The sequence below is a fragment of the Nerophis ophidion genome, linkage group LG04 (assembly GCF_033978795.1).
Source record: "Nerophis ophidion isolate RoL-2023_Sa linkage group LG04, RoL_Noph_v1.0, whole genome shotgun sequence".
NCBI classification, from domain to species: domain Eukaryota; kingdom Metazoa; phylum Chordata; class Actinopteri; order Syngnathiformes; family Syngnathidae; genus Nerophis; species Nerophis ophidion.
The window spans coordinates 63,294,577-63,320,180 of NC_084614.1; the positions used below are offsets into that span (position 1 = coordinate 63,294,577).

General features: G+C 38.5%; 2 protein-coding genes across 3 annotated transcripts in view; one reads left to right on the forward strand and one right to left on the reverse strand.

Annotated features, from left to right (window-relative positions):
• Positions 1-484: 484 nt before the first annotated feature.
• On the forward strand, positions 485-18,179 carry adad2 (adenosine deaminase domain containing 2). 2 transcript variants are annotated; one of them, XR_009806553.1, is made up of 11 exons: positions 485-734; positions 8,063-8,171; positions 8,381-8,498; positions 8,573-8,653; positions 11,695-11,823; positions 12,413-12,563; positions 15,581-15,751; positions 15,824-16,031; positions 16,112-16,346; positions 17,606-17,738; positions 17,822-17,970. XR_009806553.1 is itself a non-coding variant. In XM_061898685.1 (11 exons), exons 1-11 carry the CDS (start codon positions 625-627, stop codon positions 17,930-17,932), a joined length of 1,563 nt encoding a protein of 520 aa, XP_061754669.1. In that variant the 5' UTR covers positions 485-624; the 3' UTR covers positions 17,933-18,179. The 2 variants fall into 2 exon arrangements, 1 of the variants encoding a protein (XP_061754669.1); XM_061898685.1 differs by having other exon boundaries at positions 15,824-16,038; positions 17,822-18,179.
• A 187-nt stretch (positions 18,180-18,366) lies between these two features.
• Positions 18,367-25,604, reverse strand: part of LOC133551700 (adhesion G-protein coupled receptor G4) — a 31,459-nt gene continuing 24,221 nt past the window's right edge. The window contains exons 22-29 of the mRNA XM_061898684.1: positions 22,864-22,985; positions 22,522-22,790; positions 22,350-22,455; positions 22,189-22,267; positions 19,151-19,352; positions 18,968-19,069; positions 18,759-18,899; positions 18,367-18,675 (exon numbers count right to left, since the gene is read on the reverse strand). Coding sequence (XP_061754668.1) covers positions 18,548-18,675; positions 18,759-18,899; positions 18,968-19,069; positions 19,151-19,352; positions 22,189-22,267; positions 22,350-22,455; positions 22,522-22,790; positions 22,864-22,985 — 1,149 coding nt within the window. The 3' untranslated portion in view covers positions 18,367-18,547. The remainder of the gene's footprint in view (positions 18,676-18,758; positions 18,900-18,967; positions 19,070-19,150; positions 19,353-22,188; positions 22,268-22,349; positions 22,456-22,521; positions 22,791-22,863; positions 22,986-25,604) is intronic.

The window sequence follows — 25,604 nt, forward strand, 5'->3', positions numbered from 1 at the left end:
TGCTGTAAATTTGAGGGCACAATGTTTGGTACACTTGCATGACGACATCCAAAACATAAACTGTGATAAATTCTGTGTAAAGGAAGATACTAGGTTAAAGTTAATTGAAAAATAAGTTTATTGTGGTTGCATTTTGAATTGGTGTAGAACGGCACGCTTTAGTTACTTGAGAGGAACAATTAAGAGTTTCAGTTCTACATCACAAGCTACAACAAACACCGTAAAACACATATATTGTGGAAAAATAAGACTAAATGAACACTTACCGCCCACGGCATTGTGTAAACTCGAGGAAACTAACGATAACCCCAACTATACTATCAATTTATGCTGCAAACTAATTTCTTTGTTTTTAGTAAGGCGCCTCTTGATTGGTGTACGGTAACTTTACGCCAATCAGAGAGCAATTTTTTTTTCGTGGGTGTATACGAAGTGTAAGGCGCTCCCTTATTGGTCAGTGGCTATCACTTGTTAAACATACCATGCCAATTAGAGTATGTCTTATTATTTTGTCACTTTTTCCCCTCATTGGCTAGATTACGAGCAACAGCGGATTTGAACACAGTTTGACCAAATCGAGAAGACAAAAACGGTGTTTACTTTTACAATAATAGTTGATTCAAGATGAGTCGTGAAGTACGCAGTCCAAACGGAAGTGCTGCTAGTTTTCTGAGCGGCCAAAGATGGAACCGAAAATGCCCTCAACAAGTCCACTGGACGGACGACACTTTAAGGTTTGTTACTTTAACATTCTGTTGATACGTGACAAAAATATCAAATGCAAAACATCTCAAAGCAATATTGACACTATTGCAAAGCCTTTGGAAATAACTTTCCACTGGTACTCGAACATCGAGATAGGCCTACTATTGGGAGCTGAGACTTGTTGAAGTTAAAAATTAATGGCTTTTTTTTTGTCTTAAATTATCTTGTATTTTGGAAAATCTCATAGTTCCCTTATTATGGGTCATTAATGCATGAAATATAAAACCCGAATGGATTAGTTTATAATGTTAATAAATATGTTAAATTTTAACAGTGGTTTTTCAACTAGTGTGCCGTATACAGGCTGATGTGCTGTGGGAGATTATCTAATTTCACTTATTTGGGTTAAAAGTATTTTTTGTAAATCAGTAATTATAGTCTGCAAATTATGTGTAGTTGTTTAGTGTCGGTGCTGTCTTGAGCTCGGCATAGTAACCGTGTAATACTCTTCCATATCAGTTGGTGGCAGCCGGTAGCTAATTGCTTTGTAGATGTCGGAAACAGCGGGAGGCAGTGTGCAGGTAAAAAGGTGTCTAATGCTTGAACCAAAAAATAAGCAAAAGGTGAGTGCCCCTAAGAAAAGGCATTGAAGCTTAGGGAAGGCAATGCAGAACGAAACTAAAACTGAACTCGCTACAGAGTAAACTAAAACAGAATGCTGGACAACAGCAAAAATTGATTGATTGATTGATTGATACTTTTATTAGTAGGTTGCAGAGTTTAGTACATATTCCGTACAATTGACCACTAAAGGCCTACTGAAATGAGATGTTCTTATTTAAACGGGGATAGCAGGTCCATTCTATGTGTCATACTTGATCATTTCGAGATATTGCCATATTTTTGCTGAGACGATTTAGTAGAGAACATCGACGATAAAGTTCGCAACTTTTGGTCGCTAATAAAAAAGTCTTACCTGTACCGGAAGTCGCAGACGGTGACATCACCCGTGTGAGGGCTCCTCACATCTTCACATTGTTTATAATGGGAGCCTCCAACAAAAAGAGCTATTCGGACCGAGAAAACGACAATTTCCCCATTAATTTGGGCGAGGATGAAAGATTTGTGGCTGAGTATATTGATAGCGAAGGACTAGATAAAATAAATAAATTAAAAAAAAAAGGCGATTGCATTGTGAGTGATTCAGATGTTTTTAGACACATTTACTAGGATAATTCTGCAAGATCCCTTATCTGCTTATCGTTTTAATAGTGTTTTAGTGAGATTTTAAAGATTGTAAAGGCATACCTCGAGGTAGGATGGCTGCCGTGAACACGCAGTGTCTCAGAGAGAAGCTGAGGAGCCAAGCTCACAGCTGCCTTTTTTGACCTGGCAGCTGCTGCAGGGCGACGAATAATCCACTGATGTCTCCGGTAAGATATATATATCACAATTTCCCCATCCGAAAATATGCTGGTTGGCGTAGAGAAAACATATTCGCTTGACCGCTCCGCTTCACAACAAACAAAGAAACACCGGCAGTGTCTCTGTGCTAAAGACAGCTGCAACCCACCGCTTTCCACCAACAGCATTGTTCTTTATAGTCTCCATTATTAAATGAACAAATTGCAAAAGATTCAGCAACACAGATGTCCAAAATACTGTGTAATTACGCCATGAACAGAGACGACTTTTAGCCGTGTTCAGTGCAGCGCTAATATTTCCTTACAGTCCGGGACGTCACGCGTACGCGTCATCATTCCGAGACGTTTTCAACAAGAAACTCGCAGCAAATTTAAAATTGCAATTTAGTATACTAAAAAGGCCGTATTGGCATGTGTTGCAACGTTAATATTTAATCATTGATTTATAAACTATCAGACTGCGTGGTCGGTAGTAGTGGGTTTCAGTAGGCCTCTAAATGGTAACACCCGAATAAGTTTTTCAACTTGTTTAAGTCGGGGTCCACGTTAATCAATTCATGGTAAAGACTTACTGTGAGACTTACTGCAAAGACGGCATCCACGATGTACATTCGAACATGACATGACAATCTTGTCCCCACAAAAAAGGATAAAAACAACTGAACTATTCTTGATTGCTAAAACAAAGTAGATGCGGGAAATATAGCTCAAAGGAAGACATGAAACTGCTATAGGAAAATACCAAAAAAAAGAGAAAAAGCCATCAAAAAAGGAGTGCAAGACAAGGTCTAAACTGGAAAACAGCAAAAAACTAAAGATAAGTCACGACGTGATGTGACAAGTCGTGACAGTACACCTCCATTGAGACATTGATGCAGGGTTGGTTATGGTTTAAAGTCGTATCTAACAATTACGACAGTGACTTTTTACTGTCAACTGAGTTTCGTTTTTTAATGATTTCTGCTGGTGGTGTGCCTCTGGATTTTTTCAACGCAAAAAATGTGCTTTGGCTCAAAAAAGGTTGAAAAATTCTGTTAGTTAAATCATATCGGGCAGCACGGTGTCACAGGGGTTAGTGCATGTGCCTCACAATACAAAAGTCCTGGGCTCGGGGTTACATAAAAAAATATATATTTTCAGGTTGTGGCAGCTATAACTTTGACGTGGCGGTGCACCACATTCAGTTACATTAAGGCAGCGTTTCTCAAAGTGTGGGGCGGGCCCCACTGGTGGGGAATAGACATATGACAGGTGGGGCGCGAGGAACAGGAGGAAATTTCACTTTAAAATTTTTTCTAATTATATTCTTAGATTTTTTTTTTTTACTATGCTTTCATTTTCTATACACACTGTAAATCACTTTGTGATTCTGTCTGTGAAATCCGTTATGTAAATAAATGTGAATTACTTATTTTTCCTCTAGGCTTTAAATTTCTAGGTAGGAGCGAAAGTTTGACAGACATAGCAACAGTAACTAATGGGGGCGGGGCTAAGTGGAACAATCTTTCACACGGATGGGTAGCAGGCTAATGTGTGGACCATAATTACACAAATAAATTTGTGACTCGCACCTCAAAAGTCGTCAAATCGGAGCCAGCGCCTGCAGAGAAACAAAAATCTGACGGGCTTAATCATCCAAAAAGAAAATCTAAAGGGTATCTTGCTCTTGGATTCACGGCAACGGTGGTGGGGGCAGAGGAGAGACCCCTATGTGTTCTGTGTCTAAAACCGCTTGCAGCAGACAGCATGAGACCCAACAAATTAAAAAGACACCTCGAGACCACACACCCCAATAACGTCAATAAGCCACTTGATTTCTTTCAAAGAAAACTGGCAGAATAGTTATTCTATTTATTATTGAACTTGATGCAAGTTATACCAGAGCTGCACAGTTATTTTATTTTTTATTGAACTTGATGTTATTTTATGTTATTATTAAGTTTGAATGTATACAACTTGAATGTTACTTGACGTTCAATAAATATGAAAATGTTAAACTTGGCATTAGCGTTCTGTTGGGGCTATGGGGGCAGGTGGGGCTTGAAAACTCCCTCTTGTCCAAAGTGGGGGATGACAAAAAAAGTTTGAGAACCACTGCATTAAGGGGAAACTCTGGTATGCATTGGCGAGCCGTGGGTTTCCCACCTAGGCCTTCAGTGATGTTCGACTTCAATGATGACCTCTCAAAATACCATAATTGATGTCACCACATGACCATTGCTATAGAAATACTATACAGAAACACATTTACGCACTACTGGGCATTGTACAAAACTGATTATTTTCTGGCGCATTTAAAAATCAATAAACCCACATCAGCAATTAAAACATATTTTATGTAATACTGTCATAATTAAAATTGCAAAAAATATATTAAACGTGAAAAAATAAAGAAATAAAATATCTGAACTCACATTTCATCGCCGGGATAGCTGAGCTAGCTTTTGGGGTTGGCCAACATCGTCTCACAAGATGTAGTTTCTCTTTAAATATCCTTCTTAAAAATGGCCTTGGAAATATATGTTGTCTTGTCTAATCATAAAAGATGCAGACGGGGCGTGTTGGCTGAGTTCTTAAAGTTTACTCCACGGTGTGCTGATCAAAAATATCCAGCTGACGGCATGTCTACATTCCATCCATCCATCCATTTACTAACGCTTATTCCCTTTCGGGGTCGCGGGGGGCGCTGGCGCCTATCTCAGCTACAATCGGGCGGAAGGCGGGGTACACCCTAGACAAGTCGCCACCTCATCGCAGGGCCAACACAGATAGACAGACAACATTCACACTCACATTCACACACTAGGGCCAATTTAGTGTTGCCAATCAACCTATCCCCAGGTGCATTCAACAACCTAAATGGGGCTACTGCACATTCTCTGCAGTTCTGTGGCATGCTGGGTAATGGAGTTCTTATGTTACCTAGCTCATAACATCACTATATATCTGCCTTAGGCCAGCTAGCAGGCCTTATTTACAACAACTCGTGATCTGATTGGCTATCGCAACTGTCTGTCAAATGTTTGTACCATGAATTGATTAACGTGGACCCCGACTTAAACAAGTTGAAAAACTTATTCGGGTGTTACCATTTAGTGGTCAATAGTACGGAATATGTACTGAACTCTGCAATCTACTAAGAAAAGTATCAATCAATCAATAGTGGTCAATTGTACGAAATATGTACTGAACTGTGCAATCTACTAATAAAAGTATCAATCAATCAATCAATGTCCTTTCACTTACAGTGCACAGACACATTGTTGATTCTGAAGGCCCCTGGCATATTTCGTACAGCATAGCAACATAAACTAGCTGAATTCTGGTTGGATAAAAACTCTTTAACCTAAAAACAACAGCACTGGAAGGAGCATAATATGACATGAAGAGAATATGAATAATTGTAGGTATTTAGGGAAAGTAAATAAAAAAATATATTTATCGTTTAATTATGATAACAATTTCTGGTAATGTTAGGCCAACACATAAGGCCTTGCTAGCCCTGACGGTACACCATTGCTGGTATGTATGGTATAGCAATATTCAGCCTAACAATATCGGGATATGAGTTTTGCCAAAGTTTATATTGCCCAGCCTTACCCTACTGTTATTAACAGTGTTAGCACAGTTTAGGGATGTTCTCCGTTTTTTAAGGGTTGCAAAAGGCCTTGTGATGGCATTGTGTTTGCAGTGGGGCAAAAAAGTATTTAGTCAGCCACCGATTGTGCAAGTTTTCCCACTTAAAATGATGACAGAGGTCTGTAATTTTCATCATAGGTATACTTCAACTGTGAGAGACGGAATGTGAAAAAAAAATCCAGGAATTCTCATTGTATGAATTTTAAAGAATTTATTTGTAAATTATGGTGGAAAATAAGTATTTGGTCAACCATTTAAAGCCCTCACTGATGGAAGGAGGTTTTGGCTCAAAATCTCACGATACCTGGCCCCATTCATTCTTTCCTTAACACGGATCAATCGTCCTGTCTCCTTAGCAGAAAAACAGCCCCAAAGCATGATGTTTCCACCCCCATGCGCCACAGTAGGTCTGGTGTTCTTGGGATGCAACTCAGTATTCTTCTTCCTCCAAACACGAACAGTTGAGTTTATACCAAAATGGATACATGGATGATACAGCAGAGGATTGGGAGAATGTCATGTGGTCGGATGAAACCAAAATAGAACTTTTTGGGATAAACTCAATTCGTCGTGTTTGGAGGAAGAAGAATACTGAGTTACATCCCAAGAACACCACACCTACTGTAAAGCATGGGGGTGGAAACATCATGCTTTGGGGCAGTTTTTCTGCTAAGGGGACAGGACGATTGATCCATGTTAAGGAAAGAATGAATGGGGCCATGTATCGTGAGATTTTGAGCCAAAACCTCCTTCCATCAATGAGAGCTTTCAATGGTTGACCAAATACGTATTTTCCACCATAATTTACGAATAAATTATTTAAAATTCTTAGAATGTGAATTCTTTGGATTTTTTTCACATTCTGTCTCTCACAGTTGAAGTGTACCTATGATGAAAATTACAGACCTCTGTCATCATTTTAAGCGGGAGAACTTGCACAATCGGTGGCTGACTAAAAACTTTTTTGCCCCACTGTATATGTATGAGCGCACGTGTACGTAAAATATTGCACCTTGATATTTTGCACTTTTCGTAATGAGATCCTGAAATTTCTAAGTCGACGTACTTCTGACAAATGTGAACTCCGTCATCAACCTCTGTGCTCTTCAATTAGTCCAAAAATAACCCCTACAATATGGTTGCCCCAATACCAATATTTTGGTACTTTTCTAAATAAATTTAATTTTTGGCTTAATTTTAAGAAAAAAAATCTTATAATATGTTAAACATATGGTTCCTAATGCATTTAAAGAACAATTTTAGAAGATTAAAAGTGTATATTATATACAGCCTGTCATGATCCAATATTAGGTTAGAATAGAAAGTGAAGTTTTACTGACATTTTATGAAATGTCTTACGATTTTTTGTTGTCACGCTTGTTCTGTGTTTTAAGAAAAATACAATCATTAGCAAATACTAAAAAACAATACTACTGTATGGCTAAATCTACATAGATAAAACATGTATCAGGTAAACCACACATTGTTAAAGATAAAACACAAATTGTAACAATTTGTTACAAAATTTCAGACATTTCACTTGCGTTAGTTTGCGCCACACTCCGATAATATTTGGCATTAAGCCAAGCAGCTCTGTGCACGTCTCGTATCTGTGTGGGCACACCAGGGGAGTTAAGTACTGTAATACCTAACGATCTGACTCCTTGTTATTCAACTGTTTGGCTAAATTTGAAGCAAAGGTGGTAATACCTAAATCATGCCACCTTTGTGAGGCATGTTTTAAAGCAGCGCTTTCAGCGTGGCGCTTCCGTGTTGTAAACGTCATCTTCATAGAGAGTTTTGAAGCCCAAATACCTCTATAATGGGCTTCACGCACCCTCTTTTTTAACCTGTAGAATTGTCTTTATTTGCCATTGTTCTTCTCCTCCCTGTTTCTGGCTGTGCGCTCTGTGAGTGTGCGCGCAGACACACTCACTATGCTCCTCGTCTCTGTACGTCACCACCGCATGGCAGCATGCGGATGGGAAAGAGTACCCATATTTTTCAAAGGCAGTAATATACCGTTTTCAATTCATTAACATTGTGGTGCTTTATTAGATCCTGTTTACATAAAAAAAAAATTACACACATCACTAACCACCTTAATTTTAGCAGTCGCAAGCCGCCGCTGTAATGGAGATGAGTAGGTCAGCGGCCATTTGTGTTGTTTCTACATTCTGCTGCTACAACTGTCTCCTGAGACATATTTTTGCTATAGCTCTGACTTTTATTAAATATAACACATACAAAAATATTTGCTATGTTTTGCTACCCAAAATCGGTCTGCCTTATAGTCATGATGACGATGTGAGTGAAGAGACTTGCAAACCAGCAAGAAAGATGACTTCCGCACCAAACCACGCAGATGTGCTTGGACCTGGTACATTCTCATTGGAAGATGAGGTAAATCATTTTTCCTGATATATTTTATGAAGGATAGGGGAATTACTGTTGTTTAGTTTATTAATTTAAACATGCATACCAGGGTACATTGGAACACATCTGGTTTATAGTTTACAATTGAACATGTCCATGAGGGAGTGTGAAGAAGCAGACCTTGAATGAGAGCCTTTATGATGATATGATTACTAACTTCTGGTATGCTTCTTAAGGAAGAAGACAAAGAACCTGTCTTTTGTGTGACTGACATGTCACTCCCTGAGTACGTGTTGTCAAATGGAAAGCTCATTTTGGAGAGCGAGGACACTGGGATTGGTGTAGAAAGTGAAGGTACAATTTTCACTTTAGGTTGGCCTACTGTATTTGATCATTGCTTTTTTAATGATTTCACTCTTTGTTTATAGCCTGTTCTGATTATGTTGTCAACAATTCCACTGAAAGACCCACAGTACTGGAATCTTCATCTTCCCCCGGGCCAGATTCAGGTTCTGTTTAAAACATGAAAAATAATAGGTCTGTACATGGGATTGACCGATTATCGGCGCTGATATATAAATCAGTATCGGCCTTTTTCTTCCCCCCACAAATGCAACAGGACAATCCCCTCCCCCTTATATCTCCGTAGTGCTGATTGCTGACAGCATGTCACCTCTGTTTAGAGGAACTTGTCAAAAAATATTTTTTTTTGCTGGAAATTCCAGATTTTGTTCTTCTTTCTTGGAGTTTCCCTCCCATTGTGTGTGTTTTCACTACTGCAGCGAGTCGCAGGTCAAGCCTCCATTCGCAACACTCGCAACGTGGGCACATTTAAAAGCGCGGCAAGTTTTTATGTTCCGTGATTCAATCAACTATCAACGCCATAGGGATTGTTGGAGATGAAGATGACAGAAAATGAATCTCTGCCAAAAGTCTAGCTTTTGTGTAAATTGACAAATAGGAGATTTAGGAAAGAAAAGAAGGCAACAGCTCACAATAGGCCTGGGCAATATATCGAATTTATCGATAAATTTGTGTTTTTTGTGTCAGACTAATTAAAAAATTAAAAATTCAATCTTTTTCTCCTCTTCCTACGGCATATTCGTTTTCCCCCATGAGCTCAGCTCATGATCTCACCCGCCCCCTTACTCTCTAAGCAGAACTCTTCAAGTCTAGCAAAACATGGCTAATGCTAACGAGAGCGAGACGTTTGTTCCAAAGAAAAGAAAAGTGTCCGCATTGGATTTGCGGCAAAAAGAGCGGAACAAGTGCCTGTACGCTGCAGTTTCTTTAAAAAAAGGCAGCAGCACAACAAACATATCTAAAAACAGCATCTAGCCGAGTGGGAGAAATGCAACTCTTTACAAGGCCGCAGCAACAACAAACTCCACCTAAGAAGCAGCTTACTGTGGTGGAATCATTTACACAAGGTACCATGCATGATGAGAAAGGACAACACTGTACAGAGCAATCACTAAAATAGTCGTTCTGCACTCCAAACCGGGTAGTGATATATTACATGTGCAATGAAGTGTACATCGTCTTTTTTTTTTGTCCTGTCCAGCTTCTCAGGCAAATCATATAGTTAATGTAGATGCCCATATTGGCTGTTCAGATTTACTTTACAAAAGAGAAGTGTAGGATACTTCTCTTGTTGCCTTATTTAAATTTGACTTTATCAAATGTATTTATATTATCATTTGGTGCAGCCGGGCCGGAGCAGAAGGGGACGGAAAGAGAAAAAAAGGAAGACAGAGGGGGAAACCGTGGGGACAAGAGGGGGACCAGACAGAGAGACAAAAACAACAACAGCAAACACAAAAATAACAACAACAACAATAGAACAACACCAGCACACACAATATGCACAAACATGATCGCAAAAGTGATAGCAAACAAGCAGTTAGTGAAATAAACAATATAGTAATGACAATGAGGATTTTTACACTAAAACTGGAGCAATACAAAGTGTGCATCGTCTTTTATATCAGTACACACTAAAAAGGAGCCAAGGATACCTCAGGGAAAAGCCTGCGTTTATCCACCTATTAAAACTAAAGGGTTATTTCAGTGTTTTACTTGCTTATTTATTTGCTTTCAGTGTACATTTTTATTTACAGTAGTATTTCATTCAAAACTAAAGATTTGAGGTTGCACCTTATTGATCTGATTGATTTGTATTACTATTTAATGATTATTGGTACCTTTTATTGATTTATTGGAGTTTACTTGCTTTTAATGCCAAATACAACATTTTTATTTACAGACGTATTTTATTCAAGATAAAAGTTTAAGTTTTCACATTATTAATATCAATGTTCGAGATTTTTATTTATTTGTGTGCAATGTACACAATGCTACATTTTTGTTTACAAAAGTATTTTAGTCAAGCAAGTATTGCCTCCCAGAGGACACACTTAATTTAGTTATTTGATAATTTTTGCATAAAAAGTACAATTTATATCTGATAAAAAAAATAACATTATACAACTAAAATGTTGCTAAGAGTACGAAACAATGTATGCAGTGTCATTTCAAACTGCTCGTTTTTGATCAACTAAAAACAAAACTTGTTTTGAATTATCTCTGTCATTTGTCTTTAAAAAGTAGGGAAAAAAATTGTAAATACATTTTTTTTTAAATAAAAACAGATTCTATTTTCAAGCCATATCGCCCAGGTCAAGCTCACACTTTTTGTAACATTCATAACAAAAATAATTTCTGCTAGCTTGGAAAATGTCTCACGTATTACATAAAGGAGCCCAGAATTGTTTGAATTTAACTGTTTGCCATATTTAAAAATCATATACTGTATTTCATATCAACCATATTGAGAAATCATTGAGGTAAATTGTGTCACAAATTGATAACAAGAAGGGATATATGTGTAAGTAATTGCTTTGCAATGGAAAAGGGGTAGGATTTAATAAGCCTTGCTTCCTCCTACTGCTTTTCGGACATGTAAATAGAGAAATAAAATAATGTGATGTGTCATATTAAAACTGTATACATTATCGAAATAAATGTAACCAAAAAATATTTCAGGGTGTCTCACGAGAAACCTTACAATGTATTAAATCTAGTAACTGCTATAAAATTTAGTATATGGCGAGTTATTGTGACGTGGAAAAATCCCATATTTTTACCAATCTCCCAGGATATTCCCCATATTTTGAAATGCAAATGTTGACGCTCCTCTGGAGACATATGTGATGAAAGTGTTTGTGAAACCATGGGATAATGTTTGGTGCTAAATTAAGCACATCATTAGTGCAGCATAAAACAGTATGTCTGCTGGTCCTGCATTTCCTAAAAAATAATGTTTAAAAAAACAACTTAATGCCTTGTCCAGCTGTTTACTGGTGTATACTATTCACTTTTAAATAACTTTTACTGCAAATGAATATCGGCTCCAAAAATCGGTTATTGGCTTCCTTGACTACTAATATTAGGTATCTGTCCTGAAAAAAAACATATCAGTCGATCTGTAGTGTGGACCTGATATTGTAGCCAGTGAATGTTCATTACACTGTATATCCTGTCTTTTTAGTTTGGTCCACAGAGTACCACAAAAAGCACATGGCAGCCATTAGCAGTGACAAGTTTGACGGCCTCCTGAAGATGTGTCCTAATTTTTACGGCTGTAAGAGCCACATGGCAGCGTTTGTAATCGTAAGAGGTGAGTCCACTATCTCACTATGGTCACTTTCTGATGTCTCAATGTGTGAATAAAACAGTATTTAAGCAATAAATGTTTTTAGTAGCAATATGTTACACAGAATTTCCAAGGTCCCGTCATAAAATAAACATAAAACACAAAAATAAAGTAAGGTGAATTAATCAATTTCATGTGATACAGTACAAGTGTAAAAAGTAGTTCAGTAATAAAAATAAAAACTGTTCACCTTTTGAAAACACCTAATGTTGTTTGGTGTTGTGGTAACAACACTCACTGTCACCTATTGGCTTGTGATGGACTGAGCACGCAAACCTTTTACAATGTCGCAGGAAGTTTCATTTATGGTTCTATGGTTACTATTGCACTTTTTCAGTCATTCAGGTTACCCCAAAAAATTTAAAGAAAATGCAAAACACTCGTGAAAGTTTAACAAAAGTGCCATTGTTTGACTTTTGTGGCATATTAGCTCTTGGTGCACCTACTGTATAAATCCATCAATCACCTCCAGGTCCAAATCCATATTAAACTTGACATTCTATCCTGTAGGGCCCGTTTCCTGATATGTATTTCCTGTGCTTCTATCCTACAGAGGTGTCAGACACAACAGGCCATGTATGTGATCAGTACCAAGTGGTGGCGCTCGGAGCCGGCTGCTTCAGCTGCACTAATTGGCTTTGCTTCAACGGCACAATGCTACACGACTGTCACTCCATCGTCATTGCTAAACGGGCACTCCATAGGTACACAACATGGTCTTCATACTGGGGGTTTAGCATGGTTGGGACCCGGGTATTACGTTCTGTTAGACCTGAGCGATACGGCCCTAAATTTGATTTTGCTTGTTTTTTTTCCTTCACCCGCTCCCTATTCTTTAAAGAAACTATTTAATACAAATGATCATTCAAAACAATTCCTGAAAACATTTTTTTTTTTAAACTAATGTCTCGTTCTTGTTAGCGCTAGCCAGGTTTTGCAAGATGTGTGAATCTCTGCTAAGGAAGTAAGGGGAACGGCACAAACTACTGGGAGCAAAAAGTATGCCAGAGCAAGAGGGGCAAACATTATTATTATTTTAATTTTTTATAACGTCTGCTACAAAAACTATACGTAGATAAAATTGATATATCGCCATGGCCTACTGTATGTTCCGATTCTCCCAGAACCGTCCACTATTTTAAATGTAAATTCTTGTTTTCAATGCTCAGTCCACCAGCCAGAAGAAATAGCTGCCACAAAGCAACTTATCGTACCGTTTATCTCCATATACCATATAGAGCCGCTCCCCTAATAATTATCCATTCCAGCAAATAAAGTAAATGTATTATTAGTATTATCATCTCTGGAGGTTGAGGCTAAATATGTTAGACACAGAAGAAGTACAAGCAGGAGCAAGAAGCAGCTAAGCTAGCCGCTAAACTAGCTTGAAACAACAGAAGAAATTAGTGTTTGATAAAGTTTAAGAAGTGTAGACGGAAGCACGTTACGGTAGAAAGTATCGGTATGCACCTTTTACAGTAGCAGGAAATGAACAAGTAGATTAGCGTGAGAGTGGATAATATAACAACTGTTGGGCTGCTCTGTTGCTGTGAATCAGCCTTTGTAAGGAAATCTCAGCTGCATTTGACGGATTAATCCATAAATCTGTAGTGTTGATCCTAAAAGTAGTATCACTATATGATCGATACATAAGTGATTAGATCAATATTTTTGTTTTCGCAATCTTTTTTTTTTTTTTTTTAATGTTTACAAACTCTGAGAATAATTCCCTAAACACGGGAGGACTTTGAGGGTGAAAACCAAAAGATTTCAATTAGTAATAGTTTTTTTGTTCAGCTATTGTGTACTATTGATGTTGTTTTGCAATAATTGTATGCATAAAAATTAAAAAACAAACTAGTTTATATATTGTATTGGAATTGTTGAACTGTCAATAACCACTCACCATAAATACGTTTTACATTTACAGTTGATACATGTGATCGGCAGCCAAAAAAACTATTATTCAGAACACCCCTATATCTAACACATAAACAACAGGTTGAATGCAGATGTTTTTTTGAGGTTTTCAAAAATAAAGTGAACAATTTTTTAACATGTACTCCTGTGGAATGAAACTTCATGACATTTACACTGAACAAAAATATAAACGCAACACTTGTTACCATTTTTCGTGAGTTCAACTCAAAAAATCTAACACTTTTATTATATACACAAGACATATTTCTCTCAAATATTGTTCACAAATCTGTCTAAATCTTTGTTAGTGAGTATTTCTTCTTTACCAAGATAATCCATCCCACCTCACAGGTGTAGCATATCAAGATGATTATTGCATAGGTCTGCTTTAGGCTGCCTACAATAAAAGGCCACTCTGAAATGTGCAGTTTTATCACACAGCACAATGCCACAGATGTCGCCGGTTTTGAGGGAGCATGCAGTTGTCAGGAACTGTTGCCCATGAATTAAATGTCCATTCCTCTACCATAAGCCGTCTCCAAAGGCGTTTCAGGGAATTAGGCAATACTTCCTATCGACCTTACAACCGCAGACTAGGTATAACCACACCAGGGCAGGACCTCAACATCAAGCAGGTACACCTCCATGATCGTCTGAGATCAGTCACCCAAACAGCTGCTGCAGCAATTGGTTTGCATAACCAAATAATTTCTGCCCAATCTGTGAGAAACCATCTCGTCATCCTCATTGCGGTCTCAACCTGACTGCAGTTCGTCGTCGTAACTGAATTGAGTGGGCAAATGCTCACATTCGATGTCGTGTGGCATGTTTGAGAGGCGTTCTCTTCACGGATGAATCCCGGTTTTCTCTGTTCAGGGCAGATGGCAAACAGCGTGTGTGGGAGAGCGGTTTACTGTTGTAAACATTGTGAATCAAATGGCCCTTGGTAGAGGTGAGGTTATGGCATGGGTAGGCGAATGTTATGGACAACGAACGCAAGTGCAATTTATTGATGGCATTTTTAATACACAGAAATATTGTGACAAGATCCTGAGGCCCATTGTTTTGCCATTCCCCCAAGACCATTACCCCATGTTGCAGCATGACAATGCACAGCCCCATGTTGCAAATATCTCTACACAATTTCTGGAAGCTGAAAACATCCCAGTTCATGTCACCTATTGAGCATATATGGGATGCTCTGGATCGTCATATACGACAGTGTGTTCCAGTTCCTGCCAAAATCCAGCAACTTCGCACAGTCATTGAAGAGTGCACCAACATTCCGCAAGCCACAATCAACAACCTGATCAACTCAATGCAAGGGAGATGTGTTGCACTGCGTGCTTTTTATTGTGGGCAGCCTAAAACCCACCTGTGCAATAATCATGCTATTTAACCAGCATCTTGATATGCCACATCTGTGAAGTGGGGTGGATTATCTTGGCACATAAGTGCTCAATAACTCAGATTTCTGAACAATATTTGAGAGGAATTGGTATTTTGTGTATACAGTAAACGTTTTAGATCTTTAAGTTCAACTCATGAAAAATGGGAGCAAAAACAAAAGTGTTTTTATATTTTTGTTCAGTATATATTCAATTTCAAAGGATTGATATTTATATGCTGCTCAATAATAGCCCTGTGAGAAATGTATAGTACCTTTTTGACCATGCCTCCCTAAAGAATTGGAACCGGACTCGAAACAAGAAACTGTAATCGCCCTAATTCAAACAAAGGCCAACCCATTCATATTTTGTTTGTTTGCGTTTCAGAGTGCTGACAGTTTCTTTGTATTTAGGTTCCTCCACAAGCAACTTCTGCTCTTCTTCAAAGCCGACCCTCAGACCAAAGAGCGCTGCATATTCGAAAGCAGCACAGATGGACCACAGCTACAGCTTAAAGCGAAAACCAGCCTGCACCTTTACACCAATCGGTCCCCTGAAGGAGCCGCTAAAAACTTCTACTTGAGGTTGGTTTTGTTTGCCCCTGTTTGTACAGACACTATTCACCACATTTATATTTCATTCAATGGCATCCTTAGGAGCTCGGCCCACAACGTTTGGAACCCTCTGAAGCTGCAGTATCACGCTAAGAACCGGCTGGTTCCGGCCTTCTACCTTGAACCGAGCTACTGGGGTGCCAAAGTGTGTTCCATGTCAGGCACTGACAAGCTGTGCATGTGGACTTTCGTAGGGGTACAAGGCGCTTTACTGAGTCACTTCATCCAGCCGATCTACATCACCAGCATGGTGCTCGGTAACATCACACGGCAAAGATGTTGTCCTCAAAAATACTGGAGCTCAAAGTGTACACCGTTAACCTAATGCAGGAGGTCAGAAAAAGTTCAACGACCAATTGGCCGACATCACTAACGACAATCTGGGCGAAGGCTGGGAGGACATCTTGCCTTCGACCTACAAGAAACAGGACATTGTCTTTCTGCACTGGGACGAGGAGGGGGCACCAGAGGCATCGCAGCAGCCTGACGTTCTCAGCGTCAACTGGTGCCTCGGAGATAAAGACATTGAGGTGGTGGACAGCAGCAAAGGCTTCATTGACGACAGGTAGCTTTGTTGTTTTTGTCAAATGCCTTCGCACAAATCTACTTGCCACAGTAAATTGTGAAGTACAGTGGGACCTAAATTTTACAAACTTAATGGGTTACTGAACAAGGTTTGAAAATAGAAAACTTGTTTATTGAAGCAAATTCCTCCAAAGAAACAATGTAAACATGAATAATGGGTTTCAGCTTTAGCAAAAGTCCATTTTAGTACAAGTTTGTACACTTTGAACACAATATAAAGCACCATACTTTATGTCATCAAACAAACATAACAAGGGTGTGATGGATCAACCTTCTATTTAGTAACGAAGTCAAAACAACTTCTGCTAACTGAACTGTACCTCTTCCTATGCAGCTGCTACAAACACACACACTGTCACTAGCCTTGTTTTGCAATCAGTTTGAAATGATAAAACTCTTTAACAGTGACAGCCAGGTTGCTATAATGATTAGAAATAAATAAAAAACAACTTTACCTTGTTGGTTAATCTTCGTGTTCAGCTGAAGATCGGGGAGGGAGGCGACAGTGTCACCTGTCAACAACGCTGTGGATACTTCCTGAATGTTTCAAACCACAAATCTTCTTTGGACACAAATTGAGCCGTCAAAACGAGAAAAAATGCTGTAAAAATGTTTTTCGAAAAACACTAAATAGCATACCAAGTAGCAATTGACACAGTTGCTAAGGACAGCACTGCTTTGCTGACATAGACTATTAAGCCTGCTCACGGATGAAACGTTCGTACACTGAGACGAGATTGGTTAAACAAAGCATATTTTTATTCGATCTATGTTTCGTAAATTCAAAAGTTAGTATAAATGAGGGGTTTTTAAATCGAGATTCCACTGTATGTGTGAGTGACAGACTAAAGGCTCTGACTGACAAGAGGACAAGCCACTTGATGGTTTGTCTCCTAATTGTAAGACAACCTGTCTTTTTCAGACGGCACTCCAAAAGTGTTCGTTGCATTATTCTGCGATTTATGAGAAACGATTTTCAGAACTCAAATGATTTCGCATAGAAAATTATAGTTTGCATAAACTTTGCAGTATTTGTGGCACCAAGTTCACATTACCAACAATTAGTAGCTGAGATAGGCGCCAGCGCCCCCCGCGACCCCAAAAGGGAATAAACGGTAGAAAATGGATGGATGGATAGTATGTCAAAGTTACACATTTCCGTGGTTCAAGTTTGCTAGAACTATGGCAAACTGAAACCCTTGACAGACACCACTAATTTTTTGTGTTATCACCTTGCAGTTCCCCATCTGTGAGCGGGCCCGGCTTCTCCAGCAGGCTTTGCAAGCGAGCGCTCTACAGTTACTTCCGGCGAGTGGCCCCGCTAGGTGGACATGGCTACTTGCTGGATCTTCCCACCTACCACAGCGTCAAAGTGAAAGTTTTTTCTTTCTTTTTTTTTTTCTTTATCCGTCTGCTTAACTAAAATCGATCATGTTGTCGTTTTCTGTGGCACAGGCAGAAGCGTCAGTCTACCAGACAGTCAAAGAGCTGGTCAAGCAACACTTCCTTAGCATCAACGCCGGACCCTGGAACACCAAGAAGGTGGTGGACTGCTTTAGCGCCTGAAGACGCTCACTGAGGTTTAGTTCATGTTAATTTCTACAACAAGTGTAGATTTAGTTCATGTTAATCTCTACAACAAGTGTAGGTTGAGTTCATGTTAATCTCTACAACAAGTTATGTTGGTAAAATTGATAGTTTCTCTTTTATGGTTGTCTACAACTGCATTTTGTTGTTTTAGTTCAAAAGTGTAATTTTTGTACTGTTGATATTCAATATGAAGCCAGTTTGGAGCAGAGCTTACAATTTGGAAGATTTTGTCATGGTTCACTTTATTACACAAATTGGTGGGATGTTAAATATGAATTTTAATCTATATAGAAAAGTTAGTAACGAGGCCACATTATAGACACATATCAAAGATGCAGATATAAATGCAGTAAGTGTTTAAGAATTAACGTTTTCCTCCTAAAGTTTAGAAAAAGCAACACGAATCAGACTTGTATCATGTCACATGCGTTTTTATGTGCTTCTTGGTCACAATGTCTTTTCACCAGTTGCTTGGCAACAGGCTCCTCCTGCTCCAGGCTCCTTGATGCAATGTTTTCATAATGTGGCATTTAGCCGAAACAATGAACAAGAGCGCTGCATGATACAATTAGGGAGAATTACATAAGCTTTTCAGTGTCGACTGGGTTCTACAGCTGAGTGGGGGGGTTCCATAGCCCTGGTGGTAGGGTTAGGCACGGCGCCCGCACCTGGATAGCTCATCTGGGCACGTGGGAAAGTCAAGGGATTCATAAAAAGACCTGCAGGATTGATTTAAATATCCTAATAAGAAACTGCATTAACTCCCATTGAGTCTTAACACATAATCAGTGGTGGTCCTCACCCAGGTCAAGTATCTTGCAGGACCAGCCCCTCTGGCTGGACTCGGAGTACGCCGAGGTGCTGTCAGTGGCGCTGGATTTGACTGAGTGGACCGACGGAACCCTTTGTCTGGATTTAGCAACGGATGCAGAGGGGCTCAACTCTGAAAGACGACAGGTTCAACATTCAATAACATCTCCTGTGGACTGACTTAATCCTGGGAAAAAGTACCAGAGTGCTCCTCAAGTCGAAATTTCCCTAAGCACAGATGGATCCTCCACTGTTTTCTGACAGTTTCCTTCATCAGACAGTGGAAGAGGAAGATGAAAATTCCTGGAAAGATAACAAAAACTAAATAATGGAACTACAGCAGCGTCCACCGTCACTTAAGGCCGCAAAGTGTGTTACCTTTACCTTGCAGGCTGTTAAGCACGGAGAACATGTACAGAAGAACCAATCGGGCTGGCCCAAAAGTAAAAAAACCCACAGTCCACGTGAGTCCGAGTAACAAAGTCAGAGTAGCAACACCCTTTAGGTTGTGCATCAGTCCTCCACGGGTTCCAGCTGGACTGTTGGCCTGCATGTGCCGGATCTGGATCAGGACCACCACAAAAACCTGTATTTGATGGTATTCAGAAGAGAGGTGCATTAATTGTTGGAGGTGTTGAAAAAAATTATTCACATCCAAAGTCCATCCATCCATCCATTTTCTACCGCTTGTCCCTTTCAAGGTCGTGGGGGGTGCTGGAGCCTATCCCAGCGGCACATCCAAAATAGCGATTGTTATTCATACCGATTCTAAATCTCTAATATCGGATCGTTGTTAAACGTGATCGTTACATCCATGGGGGTTAGTATTATTAGAAAAAAAAAATGTTAACAATCAAAGATGTTTTCTTGGCAAATATCCACACAAACTCCTGCGTATATGACAGCAGCCAAGAGGAACTTTAGTAACCTGTTTTGAGAAGGTTTTATTATAATTGTTTTATACCAAATAATATATTGCGAAAATTGGTTTGAATTTAGAATTGTGTTGAATCAAGAATAGATTCTGAATCGAATTGTGAGTTGTTAAAATATTCCCATTTTTAAATATTAGTGGGGTTAGTGTTGTTATGTTGTAATATATGGGGACGGCATGGCGCAGTGACAGAGTGGCTGTGCGCAACCCGAGGGTCCCTGGTTCAATTCCCACCTAGTACCAACCTCGTCACGTCCGTTGTGTCTTTGAGCAAGACACTTCACCCTTGCCCCTGATGGGTGCTGGTTAGCGCCTTGCATGGCAGCTCCCTCCATCAGTGTGTGAATGTGTGTGTGAATGGGTAAATGTGGAAGTAGTGTCAAAGCGCTTTGAGTAACTTGAAGGTAGAAAAGCGCTATACAAGTACAACCCATTTATCATTTATTTATTTAATTACAATAAAAAAAGACATGTCATCTTACTAAAATAATGCTGAATAGTTTACATATTACTATAATTGATTATATTAGTGGGGATAGTAGGGGTGCATTCCGGAAGATAAGTATATATCCAAGGTCGTTTTAAAAGGTAATCGACTGATTTTAACAAAAAGGAAAACATATGGATTTAAGAACAGAAGACTTCATATGAAGTTTTACACGTTTAGAAATAAAGATGTTAAGTCAATTTCGCCTGTCTGTGGCACCATCAAAACAAAAATGGCTGATACCTACTAAGAAAGGTCATGACAGACGCACCCGCCACAAGACAATATAATTAATTACAACACAACAACTTTCAGCTACAGCTCTATTGCAAAAGCCAAAATGAATAAAAACGACACAACAATGTAGGCCAAAAAAGACGCAACCGAAAAAACAGAAATGATAGCGGAGCACATAATAGCGGATTTTCGGAATACAATAACAGAAAGTGTGACACACAACACGCAACTGGAAAAATTGTTTCATAATAAATAAATAATTAGAAAAGATGGATCAAGGAGGCTATGAAAATTAGGAAGCTGGGGGCCAACGTTATCAACAGGTATGAAGGGACATACATGCATCTGCACACCTGGGATGCTGTCAGTAATCTGCGACGCCAGAGCGTAGAACAGATACTGTATGGCTGGGTCGGTGGAACTTAATTTAACAGGTAAATCTACTCTTTAAAATGTTATTCAAATAAGCTGTGAATTAATTGGGTCTTTAATTGTTGTTTACTTGCTTGTTTGTATCCATAATTCATTTTTACACAATTCCTTTACAAGAAATAATAGGAATGTAGGAAACTTCAACTGTAGTGTCAAATATGCAGTATTTATTTCACAGTCATACAGGTTGAATTTTTTTGGCTAAAACGTTACTGAATTGATTTCAACTCACTGAAGCGTTTCACATTGAATCCTTTTAAAGAAAAAAATCATTCCTGAATTTTATTGGCAACCATTAATATCTTATCATTAACCACATCCGTGGGGGTTAGTATTATTATTTTGTAATTTCAATAAAAAAGATGTCATTATCTTACTTTATTTGATATTACCTAAGTATTTTATTGGGTGTGATTTATATTTTAATAACATTTATTACTATTATTTATCATCACTGGTATTAGTAATAAAAAGCAATTTCAAGATTGAATTATAGTGTGTTATTTGAATACATTATTAACACTACAGTATTTTTCTTTAAATCTTGCCCAGTGTAAGTAATACTAATAGTAGTACATTGCAAAATACGTAATACAATACAATTGTATTGAATTGTATTTTATACACTTTTATTATTACTGTTTTTTAATTATACTTTATAGACATGCACCAGGGGATAGGTTGATTGGCTACACTAAATTGGCCCGAGTGTGTGAATGTGAGTGTGAATGTTGTCTGTCTATCTGTGTTGGACCTGCGATGAGGTGGTGACTTGTCCAGGGTGTACCCCGCCTTTCGCCCGAAGCAGCTGAGATAGGGTCCAGTACCCCCCGCCACCCCGAACGGGACAAGCGGTAGAAAATAGATGGGTGGATACTTTAAATACTCATTTTCATATTAATTATGGGTAGTACTAATAGTATATATAACTTTCAATTAAATACTTATATTTAATATATTGGAATTAAAATAATACATTTCCAATATTTTAGGTCATAATGATTATATCAATATATTTATGTTGTGAATTTTCAGTTAAAAAAATATTTTAAATAATACAGTATATATTCAAAAATATATGATAACATTATACATATATGTGTAATACATTTTGTAAATCTAATATTTGAAGACTAGGTCTAGTCCACACCACTGCATACTACAATCACATCACACCAAAAGTGATGTATATTAGAGTATGTAAGCTTCCCTAATGTGGCCAGTAAAGGTGTTTTTTAACAGATGCTATAATGAATCTCAAAGGGAAATCCACGCTTTCATGTAGGATAAGTTAAAACTGCTAACTAGTAATAGATACAAAGTATGACTTACAGCAATATTAAACAGGAACACCAGTAAGGCGTAGGCAACGACAGACACGTAGAAAGTGACGTCATCCTGAAGCCAACAGCTGTAGACATAATGGTGGTAAAATCAGTATCAAATAAATTATTATTTTCCGCTCTATTTGTAAACACTCAATGTCAACCTACAAGTTGTCAAGTGGCTCCAGGCTGGTAGAAGCATCCGGGTAGAGTTGGCTGCCATATGCTTCTCTGTTGACAACGAACACTAGCACACAAATGACCAAGGGGAGGCCTGGAAACACGATGACAAACATGTCTGACTCCCCTCAGTATTCAAAAGTTGCCGCCTTTAACTCACCCCACCCCAGAGCACAGAACTTGAGTATGTAGGCGGGCACGTAGGCGTTGAAGACCTTGACGAGGGCGAAGTACATGTTGACGCCCTCCAGTCCCATCCAGGTGAAGGACGCCAGCAGGAAGTAATGGAGCGCTGCTGCGGCGGCCACGCAGAGGCCTTCCAAACCCCAGGTGGACAGCCAAGAGTTGAGCAGGAACGCCAGGTTCAGACCCAGCAGCGCCAGCGAGAGGTTGATGAGGATCTTGGAAGGGTAGTCTCGACGGAGCTTCCTAGAGGACGTGGAAGAGAAGACGTTTTAAAAGTCCATCCTTTTGTACCTATTGTAACATCTTGGAGTCTTACGCAAAAGCTGTGTACGTGAGGACCGTGATTCCTAAAAAGAGCGTTGAAACTCCACAGCCGAAGTAGGTGATGATCGTCAACACTTGCTCATTAGCCTGGTCCACTGTACCCCTGGAGACATCCTGCTCACGCACAGACATTAAGGCTCGTTACAGTCTCCATACGCGGAATCTGGACATTAGGTACACATGCATCTAATGAGGTCCCAATACAAGAGCGTGATCAATAGTAGAAACACATATCTATGTAGCGCTATTCATTTTCAAAAGAATATCAGTTGATATTGTATCGATTATCGAATAATTATGTACACTGTGTGGGAAAACCCTTATTAATTTTGTACAAAAAAACAGCTACATCAGTTACATCAGGGGTCGGGAACCTTTTTGGCTGAGAGAGCCATACAAGCCAAATATTTTAAAAAGTATTTCCGTGAGAGCCATATAATATTTTTTGTTAGACTGAATACAACTAAATGCGTGCACTTTTAAGTAAGACCAACATTTTTTTTAGTATAATAAGTATCGTATTCTTTTTAATAACATTGTTATTCTGAAGCTAACCAACAATAAATAACATACTTCTTACTATTAATGCGACTTCTTGAACAGGTGCGGCAGAAACCGAATGGCTGGATTAAGATGCATGAGAATGTTTTATATTTTGAACGTTATTTTGACACTGTGATTACCGGCGGAATTATTCATTACTTACCGTGTTAAGCAATGTCAACTAAGATTTATCTGAGAGCCAGGTGCAGTCATCAAAAGAGCCACATCTGGCTCTAGAGCCATGGGTTCCCTACCCCTGGTTTACATTCTAAAATGGTAAATTATTATAAAAGAATATATTTGTTGTATATGTTAAAAAACTTGCTCAGTCTGGTGATAACTTCAAAATCTTAAAACTTTCAAACCATGCAACTATGCAATTTGTAAGGAAAAACTACATTTTGTTTAAAAAAAATCTGCCAAATTTGTCATATTTCCAAAAAATCCTACTAAAATTGTGCAAGAACCTTTATTAAATTGCGTACAAATTTAAACTAGAGTCTACTGGGAACGTCAGGATATTCAGCTACAGTAGGTCTGGATTAGTTTTTGCCTCATTAATGTGAGAATCCTGCGTGTGAATGAAGCATTAAGGAGTGGGAGGTTGGGTAATGTATCCAAGACTAGGTGCAGTGTGCTGAAACAAAATCCTACAGAAATCTTTTGCAAATGTCTGTTAATTTTGTACACATTTCTATTGATTTTGTACAAACCCCAATACAAATTTTGTCGATTGATTTTGTACACAACTATACTAAAATATTTTGCAAATTTAGATGGATTTTTGTCCAAAATCCTAATAAAATCTTTTGCTAACTTCAATTGATTTAGTACAATTTCCCCCTAAAAATCTGGTCTTTAGATTTTGGACTAAATTCTACTCAAAACGTGTGAAACTATTTTTGTCCCAAATCCTACTAAAATCTTTTGCATATTTCAATAGAATTTTGCACAAAACCTTACAAAAATCTTTTGCAAATATATATTGATTTTGTACAAAGTCCTACTAAAATCTTGTGCAACAATTCAAGTTTCTATTGATGTCTTACTAAATCATACCACAATCTTGAGCAACTATTTTATTGGTCCAAAATCCTACCGAAATATTTTGCAAAATATCTATTGATTTTGTAAAAAAAAAATCAAACTAAAATCTTGTGCCAATATCTATTAATTTTGTACAAAATCCTATGAAAATCTCCAGCAAATTTTTATTGGTTTTGTACAAAATTCTACTAAAATTATGTGCAAATATCTTAATTTTGTCCAAAATCTAACAAAAATTTGGCTAGAGGGGTTAGTGCATCTGCCTCACAATACGAAAGTCCTGAGTAGTCCTGAGTTCAATACCGGGCTCGGGATCTTTCTGTGTGGAGTTTGCATGTTCTCCCCGTGACTGCGTGGGTTCCCTCCGGGTACTCTGGCTTCCTCCCACTTCCAAAGACATGAACCTGTGGATAGGTAGATTGGCAACACTAAATTGGCCCTAGTGTGTGAATGTGAGTGTGAATGTTGTCTGTCTATCTGTGTTGGCCCTGTGATGAGGTGGCAACTTGTCCAGGGTGTACCCCGGCGAATGCAGCTGAGATAGGCTCCAGCATCCCTTCGGGGTCACGGTAGGAAATGGATGGACGGATAGATAAATTACAAGGCATCGTTAGAATGTTGGTCATACATGTACAATATCCCATTCTAGTTGTATAAATACCTGTTTTGCACAAACAATACTAACATCTTGTAATAATAATGTATAAAATCCTACTAAAGTCTAATGACTTTGTAAGAAGCTTATTCAGTTTGTACGAACTACTAACAACTGAGAACATCTACCGTATGTATGTACTTTAGCTGCAACATTTTTGTAATAAAATCTGACTAAAGTCTTTTTAAAAAGTTCAATTTCCTAGAAAATTGTATTTTAGTTCTTGTAAGAACACCTCATTTTCTAATGAACCATAATTTGTAGGGCTGTGAAATTCTGAGTGTCCCACGAGTCGATTCAATATCGATTCTTGGGGTCACGATTCGATAATATATCGATATTTTCGATTCGATTCGATTCTCGATTCAAAAACGATATTTTTCCGATTCAAAACGATTCTGTATTCATTCAATACATAGGATTTCAGCAGGATCTACCCCAGTCTGCTGACATGCCAGCATAGTATATTTAAAAAAAAAAAAAATGCT

Bases quoted from the DNA above. Each gene is read 5' to 3' on its own strand.
- adad2 (XM_061898685.1), top strand. From the start codon at position 625: ATGAGTCGTGAAGTACGCAGTCCAAACGGAAGTGCTGCTAGTTTTCTG. The intron at 12,564-15,580 runs GTACACAACATG...CTTTGTATTTAG, and splicing joins GCTAAACGGGCACTCCATAG to GTTCCTCCACAAGCAACTTC. The intron at 15,752-15,823 runs GTTGGTTTTGTT...TGGCATCCTTAG, and splicing joins GCTAAAAACTTCTACTTGAG to GAGCTCGGCCCACAACGTTT.